At 60.8% G+C, this 10,282-nt stretch overlaps 1 protein-coding gene across 1 annotated transcript; it reads left to right on the top strand.

The window, feature by feature from the left end:
* The first annotated feature begins 225 nt into the window (after nt 1-225).
* On the top strand, nt 226-10,252 carry SLC12A9 (solute carrier family 12 member 9). Its single transcript, XM_069570023.1, has 14 exons — nt 226-738; nt 1,504-1,717; nt 1,933-2,067; nt 2,522-2,653; nt 3,288-3,596; nt 4,426-4,533; nt 4,652-4,763; nt 5,288-5,445; nt 5,558-5,640; nt 5,804-5,928; nt 6,108-6,300; nt 6,464-6,638; nt 6,872-7,018; nt 8,964-10,252. Exons 2-14 carry the CDS (start codon nt 1,537-1,539, stop codon nt 9,848-9,850), a joined length of 2,745 nt encoding a protein of 914 aa, XP_069426124.1. The 5' UTR covers nt 226-738; nt 1,504-1,536; the 3' UTR covers nt 9,851-10,252.
* The last annotated feature ends 30 nt before the right edge of the window (nt 10,253-10,282 follow it).

Genomic DNA, 10,282 nt, shown 5'->3' with positions numbered 1-10,282 from the left:
CTGGAGGGGGCAACCTTGCTGGGAACCACGAGAGCGGGCGGGGAACGAGACTGAACCAACCAAGGCCAGCGCCTCCAGGGCCCGGATCGGCAGCCAATGGCGCCCTCAGGTGGTGGAAGCGAGGAGAGCAGCCGGTGGGCTGGACCCGGCGCTAGGGGAGGGCGCCGCAGGGGTGAGGGCTGGGGCTGGAACGTGGTGCACTGGACCGGGATCCGGGAGGCTGGAAGAGGCGGACCCCTTAAGGCGTAGGCCGACAGGGCCCAGCCTTCCGAGCGGCGCACCTGGGCCAGGTTTCGTGGCCCCGCCCACCTGCCGGAGGCCTTTCGCCGTCAGGACACGCCCCTTTCAGCAGCGTCACCGCCCAGCTCCGAGTGGGGTCCCGCCCACGCGGCGGGCGCTCGTTTGCACCAGGGTGATGGGTGCAGTGGGAGCTGTGGCCAACGCCGTGCCGGAGACGTGCGTCTGAGGGGCTACCCCTGGCTGCACCCCGATCGCACGTGGGGTGGGGAGCCGCGCTGCCAGCGTGAGCCCGGTGGGGCGGGGCTTCCCCCGGGCGCGCCCAGGGGGCGGGGCCGGGCTCGGGGACCAATGGGGCGCGTGTGTGCGGGTGGGGGGCAGGCTCCGGGCCTGGCATCCCGGTAGCCGCAGCTGTCTTTTCCGGCCCCCGCGCCCCCTCAGCCAGTAGCAGACCCCTCCCGCTGTCGGGGATCACCCCCGAGCGACTGCGTCCTCCAGTGGGTGAGTGAGCGCGCTGCCACACCCGGGCTGTGAGAGTGCGCCTGGTCGGGGAGAAGCGAATCTCGGCCCGCTCCAACCCGCCCCGGGGAGAAAGTGGGGAGGAACCGGTGCAGGAAGGAGGACCACCTTGTGCGGCCGGCGATGATGTTTTTGTTTTGGTCGTCGGGGAGTGGCGGGGACGGTAGAGTTTGGGGGATGCCTTGTGTGGGTGGGAGGAATCTGGTGAGGTTAAAGAGAGAGGAGGCTGTCTGAGATGGGCTGAGGGAAGAGGGTTGATGGAGGGCGGGGCTTTGGAAGATTGAGAAGTTTCCTATTGCCCGGGGATGAGGTGATTGCATGGAGGATCTTGGGGGGCAGCTCAGGACCCCGGGGTGAGGAGGGCCTCCTGTCCATAACTCACTTCCCCTTTGAGGGATTTGCTTCCTCTTGTGCTGCTAGTTAAGGAGGTGGAGGATCTTTGCACCTTTCCAGAGCTGCTGCCATCCCTCCTCTCAGGGATATGGGGGAAAGGGGTGGCCCCAGGAGCTGGGAGGGGCCTTCGTACCCAGTCCTGAGGCTTGGAGCCTGCATTGGTGGGGCAGTGGCCAGAGTCAGCCTGCTCCCCCCCCCCCCCCCGCCCCCCACCCATTAACTCTTGGAGTTGCTGGTGAACGTGAGTGTGAGTGTGTGTGTGTGTTTCCTTTTGGAGGCAGTTTCTGGGTGTTTGATTAGAGGTGTTTTGTGGGGTCTCCACAGAGCTGCTTTCACTCAGCAAACTCTTTGCAGGCCTTGTAACCCGTTGGTAGCTTCCTCTGGACCATGGCCAGTGAGAACTCTCCTCTGCTGGCCTACCGGCTCCTGGGGGAGGAGGGGGTTTCCTTCCCTGCCAATGGGGCCGGAGGTCCTGGAGGGGCACCGGCCCGGAAACTCTCCACCTTCCTGGGTGTGGTGGTGCCCACGGTCCTGTCCATGTTCAGTATAGTGGTTTTCTTGAGGATTGGTGAGTTGGCGCTGGTTTACTCGAGGGTGGGACTGGAATGAGGTTGGGGAAGGGCCCTGGGAGAAGCTGGTGAATGAAGGGCTTGGGGGAGGGGCCCCCAGGGGCCTTGGGCTTAGCTCTACCCTGAGGTAACTGATGACCGGTCGGGGTGGGAGGGATGGGAGGGGCGGGAGGGGTGAGCCGCCGTCTGACCTGCTTTGCCACTCCTGTCCCAGGGTTTGTGGTGGGTCATGCTGGTCTGCTTCAGGCTTTGGCCATGCTCCTGGTTGCCTACGTCATCCTGGCCCTCACCGTGCTCTCCGTCTGTGCCATCGCCACCAATGGAGCTGTGCGAGGGGGCGGAGCCTACTGTATCCTCAACCGTTGGTGGACGGAGGTCTGGGCTCTTCTGTCTTAAGCGGGGAGGAGAGGGCCCCTCCCTGCATCTCCTGGGGGGCAGGCCAGTTCTAATGAACATCCAGTGGACAGGTTGGCATGGGGAAGGTCACCAGCGTGGCCCTACACGGTAGAGCCACTGTCGTTGAATCCCCCAGGTGTCTCCGTGGCTGCCATTTTAGCTCTAACAGTCCCGTCAGATAATCTTCATCTTATGAGCAAGGACATTCAAGAGCGCTAGTGACTTGGACAAAGCCACGTGGCTCGGGAGTGGCCACACGGGGACACACCACGTGTGGGAACAGTTCCGTGTGTTCAGGGAGACAAGGCCTGGAGGGCCAGCTGCTCGGTGCTTTGTGGCTGGGCCCTGCCTCCCATTCCGGTTCAGTTTCTTTTCCCTTAACACTCACCCCCTACTTCCACTTTCAGTCATGATCAGTCGGACTCTGGGGCCTGAGGTTGGCGGCAGCATCGGCCTGATGTTCTACCTGGCTAATGTCTGTGGCTGCGCCGTCTCCCTGCTGGGGCTGGTGGAGGCCATACTTGACGTCTTCGGGGCTGGTCTGTGCGCCCCACTCTGGTCTGGGTGGCCCCGAGGATTTGCAGGGTCAGGGATTCAGGGATCACAGCAAGGGGAGAAGCCCTCTCCTGGGAGAGACGCACTTTCTTGAGTGCCTGCTGTGTGCCCAGCCTCATGCAGACATCCTAGAGAATGTGCTAGCCCACGAGGAGCTCACCATCTAGGCGGGGGGCGGGAGGGGGGTGGACGGCAGGCTGACAATCTGAAAATTGACAAAGCAAGACTGCTGGCACCGCCCACGGAGGGCTAGGATGCTGGAGTACAGTTGGGTGAAGTGTTAGTCTCTCAGTCATGTCTGACTCTTTGCGACCCCGTGGACTGTAGCCTGCCAGGCTCCTCTGTCCATGGGGATTCTCCAGGCAAGAATACTAGAGTGGGTTGCCATGCCCTCCTCCAGGGGATCTTCCTGACCCAGGGATCAAACCCAGGTCTCTTGCATTACAGGTGGATTTGTTACTGTCTGAGCCACCAGTGGAGTCCAGTTGGGTGGGGGAGTGGGAAAGATGGCCTTTCTGAGGACAAGTGGGCCAAAGATGGGGTCTCTGCCTGCTCTGAGTCATGACTGGGGTCCCTCCTTGGAGGCGTGGGCATCTAACTGTTCCTTCCTCTCTGCAGATGCCTCGGGGTCCAGTGGCCTCCGGGTTCTGCCCCAGGGCTACGGCTGGAGCCTGCTCTATGGTTCCCTGCTGCTGGGCCTGGTGGGCGGGGTCTGTACCCTGGGGGCCGGCCTCTACGCCCGGGCCTCCTTCCTCACATTCCTGCTGGTCTCCGGTTCCCTGGCCTCTGTGCTGGTCAGCTTTGTGGCTGTGGGGCCCAGGGACATCCCATTGGCCCCTCGGCCTGGCCCCAATGGCTCCTCCCTGCCGCCCCAGGTCGGCCACTTCACTGGCTTCAACAGCAGCACCCTGAAGGCGAATCTGGATGGTGAGCTGGGTGCAGGGGTCCTGGGGGTTCTCAGGGTGAGGGGTGAGCCCGTGGTGGGGGTGGCTTGGAATCTCTGGATGAGAACAGATGTCAGAGATCATCAGTGGTGAGAGACTGGACCTGCAGCAGCGCAGGTTGATTAGAATCTGTTGGGCATGTGTTGGCCACTGTGTGTTTGGCCCAGCAAGAATGACCGTGAGACAATCTCTGCCTTAGAGGAACTTGTTTAATCAGAGAGAGATAAGATGTACGTTTAGGAAACAAATTGCATATTAGGATGGGGTATGATTCAAGGAGATAAGAATCACAGAGGAGTCCAGAGGAGGGAGACCTGGGTATGGGCTGGGTGGGAAGGGGGTCAGGAAAGCCGGTGGAGCTAGAAGTGGCCTGAGTGGGGCTGGGAAATTCGTTTTTGTCTGTTTTGCTGTGCTGGGTCTTACTTGTGGGATGTGAGATCTAGTTCCTTGACCAAGGATTGAATCCGGGCCCGCTGTATTGGGTGCTTGGAGTCCTAGCCACTGGACCAGCAGGGAAATCCCAGGGGATGGAAAATTCAGATAGGAGGGTGAGGAAAGGCAGCTAGGAAAAAGCGTGGATGAAGGTGTTGAGGGAAGAACAGAGGTGCATGCGGGAGAAGGAGGAGATGAAGTCAGCTGAGCTTGGGCAGAGACAGGGGTCAGGGCTGGGGTCTTGGCGAGCTGGTCAGGGTGGCAGGGAGGCAGGGGGTGTGTTTTAGAATAGGAGGGGAGGGAGGCAGGGCCAAAATGCCTGGATCCCTAGGAGGGATGCTGACACCCTTTGGTCCCTGGGAATAATCCCTTCTCCTCAGCTGGCTACGCCAAGGACTACACCACGGGGGCCATGATGACCTTCGCCAGCGTCTTTGCTGTTCTTTTTAATGGCTGCACGGGCATCATGGCTGGGGCCAACATGTCAGGTGAGTGTCCCTGGGGGAGGGGGCTGCCTTGCCACCTGGTGCCCCTACAAGGTGCTGCGGGGGCTCAGGGGTGCGGGGGCTGGTGGAGGACCTTCCCCCTCTGCTCCCTTCCCTCCAGGGGAGCTGAAAGACCCCAGCCGGGCCATTCCTCTGGGCACGATCGTTGCTGTTGCCTATACTTTCTTCATCTACATCCTGCTTTTCTTCCTCTCCAGCTTCACGTGTGACAGGTGCCTGGGCACGGGGCAGAGTGGGGTGCAGGGACGGAGTTGTCACACCTGGTTCACCAAGTAAAGCGCTGGCTGGGGGTGCTGGTGGGAGAGGCCCACATGGTTGGGGTGCGTGGAAAATGGGCAGTGAGTCGGAGCTGATGCCTGAAATGGGGAGGGCTTGCGCCATGGTAAGGGCCCACCAGAAGCCAGCGTTTGCTTCCTGCCTGGTGCTGACACGTGGCCTGGGGGTGGGGCTTGCCAGTCAGTTCGTGGCTCTATAAATATGTGGCCTCTTGTGCCTATACCGTTGGGAATGTCCACCCTGTGATGAAATCCACAGGAGCCCAATGACAACCAGTAGAACGCCCAGTCTGACCCCCAGGCCCACTCCGTCTATCAGTATGATCTTTGAGGTCAGGGCTGGGGTCCAGTCCAAAACACCCAGCTCTGAACCCACCTGGTGTTGAGAGCACCGTTCTCACCAGGTCCCTGGGGGTGGACGCACCTTGATTTCCGGCCTTTTCCCCTCTCCGTGCCTGCAGGGTGCTGCTGCAAGAGGACTACGGCTTCTTCCGCGCCATCAGCCTGTGGCCCCCGCTGGTGCTGGTCGGGATCTACGCCACGTCGCTCTCCGCCTCCATGAGCTCCCTCATTGGCGCCTCCCGCATCCTGCACGCCCTGGCCCAGGACGACCTCTTCGGTGGGCTTCCCCTGCCTGGCGCGAGGCTCCGAGCACACCTTCCCGTGCCTGTCTCTGTCCCCTGCTCGGCCTCCGGCTCACCTTTCTGCTTGCCGCCTTTCTGTTTGCACAGGAGTGGTCCTGGCGCCGGCCAAGGTGGTATCCCGAGGGGGGAACCCCTGGGGGGCTGTGCTGTATTCCTGGGGCCTCGTGCAGGTAAGCCTGCCTCCTCAAGCTGCCCTCACCCTCAGCCCCTCCGGTCACACTCCTGGGACGGGGAGGGTTGGGCATGCGTGCGGGGAGATGTGCCCAAGGCGGCAGATGTGTTGGCGTCTGGGGAGGGCGGGAACGAGCGCCCAGCCTTTCGGTCCTCGTCCAGCTGGTGCTCCTGGCCGGAAAGCTGAACACGCTGGCCGCCGTGGTCACCGTCTTCTACTTGGTGGCCTACGCCGCCGTGGACTTGTCCTGCCTGAGCCTGGAATGGGCCTCTGCTCCCAACTTCCGGTGAGAGGAGCTGCCTGTGTCCCCAGAGGAAGGGTGGGAGTAACGGCGGGAAGATGGTGGGAAGGCGGCGGGAAGGCCTGGGACCAAGCCGGGAGATTTGGGGCGGGAGCAGAGGTGATGATGTGATTTTGGGCCGCCCTGAGCGCTCTGAGCGCTCTTCCTTCTCTGTCGGCCCCCAGCCCCACCTTCAACCTCTTCTCCTGGCACACCTGCTTGCTGGGGGTGGCGTCCTGCCTGCTCATGATGTTCCTCATCAGCCCCGGGGCCGCCGGCGGCTCCTTGCTCCTCATGGGCCTGCTTTCTGCCCTGCTCACGGCTCGAGGAGGGCCCAGCAGCTGGGGCTACGTCAGCCAGGCCCTGCTTTTCCACCAGGTCCAGGGAGCTGGCGGGGGGAGCATGGGGCGGGTTGGGGAGGAGAGGAGGCGGGCTGGGAGCACCCCTGCTCCAGGTAGACCTCGGGTTGATTCCCATCCCTGGTGATGGATGAGGGCCATCTGCCAGAACCCTTCCTCCCCCCGCCTCTCCTTGACCCCAGGTGCGGAAGTACCTGCTCCGGCTGGATGTTCGGAAAGACCACGTGAAGTTCTGGCGGCCGCAGCTGCTGCTCCTGGTGGGGAACCCCCGGGGTGCCCTGCCTCTGCTGCGATTGGCCAACCAGCTCAAGAAAGGGGGTCTCTATGTGCTGGGCCACGTCACCCTGGGAGACCTTGGTCAGTTGCCCTGCACTTGTACCCCACCCCCCCCCAGTCCTCTCTCTCTCCCTCTGGTTCCCAGATGCTCTTTGTGTTCTTGGTGTCCCCGAGACCTCTTGCAGTCTTCCCAGATCGCCCTTCCTACCAGGCACGTCCCTGCCCAGACCCTTCTTTTCTGCCCTCGTGGGATCTGAACTTGAGGAGAAAGTACACGAGTCTGGCCCACATGTGTTTGCCTGCCTTCTCTGCAGACTCTCTGCCCTCGGACCCTGTGCAGCCGCAGTACGGGGCATGGCTGAGCCTGGTGGACCGGGCCCAAGTGAAGGCCTTTGTGGATCTCACCCTCTCGCCCTCCGTGCGCCAGGGGGCTCAGCACCTGCTGCGGATCTCCGGTCTCGGTGAGCTGCCCTCGGCCCCTTCTGTGGCCCCTCTCACTCTGCTCCCCACCCCCCGAGAGTAAACCACAGGTTGCAGGCTCTGAAAGGAAGCCACCGTCTCGTGCAGACAGGACTTGATTCTCAAAGATAAAAGACAGTCTGTGAGGAGGTCTCCGAGGAGCTGCCTTAGGACTAGAGATGGAAAGACATGGCTTTTTTGGTTTCTTTCTGACCCACGATTGGGGCACAGGCTCTGAAGAGCGTGTTGTTTTCCTGGGGACAATGGGAGAAGGATTTGAGGCTGGGCGTTGCCTCCATCAAAATCCAGGGCAGATGCTTTCTAACCACTGGAGTTCAGAAAGAGGAAGACGGCGGTCACTGATGTGGTGGGCAAGGTTTTGTGATGAGATAGTATCACAGCTGAGCCCTGAGCAGAGAAGGGGGAAGTGATGTATCTAACGAGGCCCTCAGACACTATAAAGGGTGCCGAGGGTGGCAGGGGAGTGGCTGATGCTCTCAGATGGAGTGGAATGTTCCTGGGTTTGTGACCGTGTCCTCTGGCCCAGCACCCCACCTTCCTCCAAACCCCTGCTGAGCCGCCTCCTTCTTTTTCAGTCTCAGGACTAATGTTTGAGCCCTCCCTGAGTGCATGCTTCCTGCCCCATTACAGTCTGGCTAAAGTTCAGGTGTTGGACATTGCCCTGCTTGTTTGGTTGGTTTCAATGAGAACCCTGGAAAATGCTCAAGATGGGGTGTGATTAGTTTAATTTGCAAGATCGGTTGGAGTTCCCACCTGGTAAGGAGTGCCTAGAGGTGTTACCAAGCATTATCAGATAGTATAAGATAGACCCCGCAGTGTCTCCTCCAGTCCCATCGTCTGTGGGGGAGCCCGGACTAGAGACCACACCTTTCATGCAATTCATCCTGCTGAAAATAACTCACATAGAAAGGGAAAGGTTTCCTTTAAGCAGTCAGTTCCCCAGCAAGGAGAATTTGATTTACTGGTAGATTTTGAGTAAACCAGTTGCCCCTTGAGAATGGGTCTTAGAAGAGGTCTGAGTCTTCCTGTAAACCCAACCCTGCCACAGGGGAAATGATCCCATCCCCGGTTTGTTGTTCAGATGCTAAGGCCCAGGAGCTGTCAGCAAGGACAGGGGGCTTTGTGGTTGGCGCACCACCCACTTAGTGGCTAAGAGAATGGGCTCTGGTGCCCAAGATATCATGGTCACTTGCTGGCCCCAGTGTCTACCAGCCATGAGCCTTTGGCCTAGTTACTTCATTGCTCTGGGTTTCCCGTTCCTTATCTGTAAGAGAGGGTGAGTAATCATCTCTACCTCATAGCGTTGCTTCAGGGATCTGATGAGTTAAAAATATGAAGTACTTCCAACAGGACGGGGCCCCCGGTCAGTGTCCAGGTGGTAAGCTCACCGGGGACCGTGCTTTGGACAGGCCATCATTAGGACTCTGCAGTCCTAGAAACGGATTGTGCAGGCTCCCGTCCTGAGCTTTCATCCTCCGCTAGCAGGGTCTAAGCGTTATCTCCCTGGGAGTAGAGGCTATGAGTTTGGTTAATCGAGGGGTCCCATCTGCCAGTGGAGTCAGACTTACTTTCCATCACGAAAAGGTGTGCGGCTTGAAGCCCAGAACGAATGCATCCTACTGCCATGGACTGGAAGTGCTCCTTAGTTAAAGCAAGCTTTAGGGCGCACTTTGCTATTTAGGTGGGAGAGGTTAGTCACGGAGATAAATCAAATAAACGCATGTGAAAGTGTTTGGGAACACGGAAAGTCATTATGCAAATGTGCATAATGTGGCCTTAAGAGGCCAAGTACAGTGCACATGTCATGCCTGACGGCTGACACATGGTGCCGTCAGCGTGGGAGTGGGTGCCCGTTGGCGCGCTGTGAGCTCAGCTCACCCGTCTGACTCCCCTGGGTTCCTTCCCACCTACCTCTCTGCCCCCCAGGTGGCATGAAGCCCAACACGCTGGTCCTGGGTTTCTACGACGATGCTGCACCCCAGGATCACTTCCTGACTGACCCGGCTTTCTCTGAGCCTGCGGATGGCACCCAGGAGGCTGGGGCCCCGGCCCTGAGCACCCTGTTTCCTCCACCCCGGGCTCCTGGGAGCCCCCGGGCTCTCAGTCCCCAGGACTACGTGGCCACCGTGGCAGATGCCCTGAAGATGAACAAGAACGTGGTCCTGGCCCGGGCCTGTGGGGCCCTGCCTCCTGAGCGGCTGAGCCGGGGGTCTGGGGGCACCTCCCAGCTGCACCACGTGGACGTGTGGCCCCTCAACCTGCTGCGGCCACGGGGTGGGCCCGGCTACGTGGACGTGTGCGGCCTCTTCCTGCTGCAGATGGCGACCATCTTGGGCATGGTGCCTGCCTGGCACAGTGCCCGCCTCCGGATCTTCTTGTGCTTGGGGCCTCGGGAGGCCCCGGGGGCAGCCGAGGGGCGGCTGCGGGCACTGCTGAGCCAGTTGAGGATCCGAGCCGAGGTGCGGGAGGTGGTGTGGGGCGAGGGGGCTGCCTCCGAGGAGCCGGAGGAGGAGGAGGAAGGGGACTTTGTGAACGGCAGGCGGGGAGACGCTGAGGCAGAGGCCCTGGCATGCAGCGCCAACGCCCTGGTTCGGGCCCAGCAGGGGCGTGGTAGAGGAGGGCCTGGTGGGCCTGAGGAAGGGGGCGGCGAGGTGGGGCCCACCACTGCCCTCACCTTCTTGTACCTGCCGCGGCCGCCTGCTGATTCTGCCCGCTACCTGCGCTACCTGGCGCTTCTGGAAATTCTGAGCCGCGATCTGGGCCCCGCGCTGCTCATTCACGGTGTCACTCCTGTTACTTGCACTGATATCTGAGGCCCATGCCAAGCAGAGAGAGCATCCAGGTCCGGCGGCCCACCGTGAGAGGAGGGTGAGAAGGGGAAGGGCTGTCTTGTGCCAGCCTCGCACGTGGGACTCAGCCCCTGGTGGACGTATTAGGGCATCCTGGTCTCCTGGCCCTGGGTGCAGTTACTAACGCAGGGCAGCTGTCCCCACCACCTTCCTGGGGAAGGAGTCCACAGCCCTGCCTTCGGGCCTCCCTCCCTTCACCCGTGCCTTGACGGGGGCTGGGTCTCCGCTTGTGACTCTAGGCTACCTCAGTCTCCGCCCCCCACCTCGCCCAACAGGCCCCCCCCACCCCCGACCCCTGAGGTTGTGATGTTTTTGTTCTTTTATTTTTCTAACTGCTCAATGTGAATAAAAGATCAAAACACTAAATACCGGCTGAGCATTTCTGGAAGCAGAGGG

The sequence above is a fragment of the Ovis canadensis genome, chromosome 24 (genome assembly GCF_042477335.2).
Source record: "Ovis canadensis isolate MfBH-ARS-UI-01 breed Bighorn chromosome 24, ARS-UI_OviCan_v2, whole genome shotgun sequence".
In the NCBI taxonomy this organism is placed as follows: Eukaryota; Metazoa; Chordata; class Mammalia; order Artiodactyla; family Bovidae; genus Ovis; species Ovis canadensis.
This window is presented reverse-complemented; position numbering and strand designations above follow the sequence as displayed.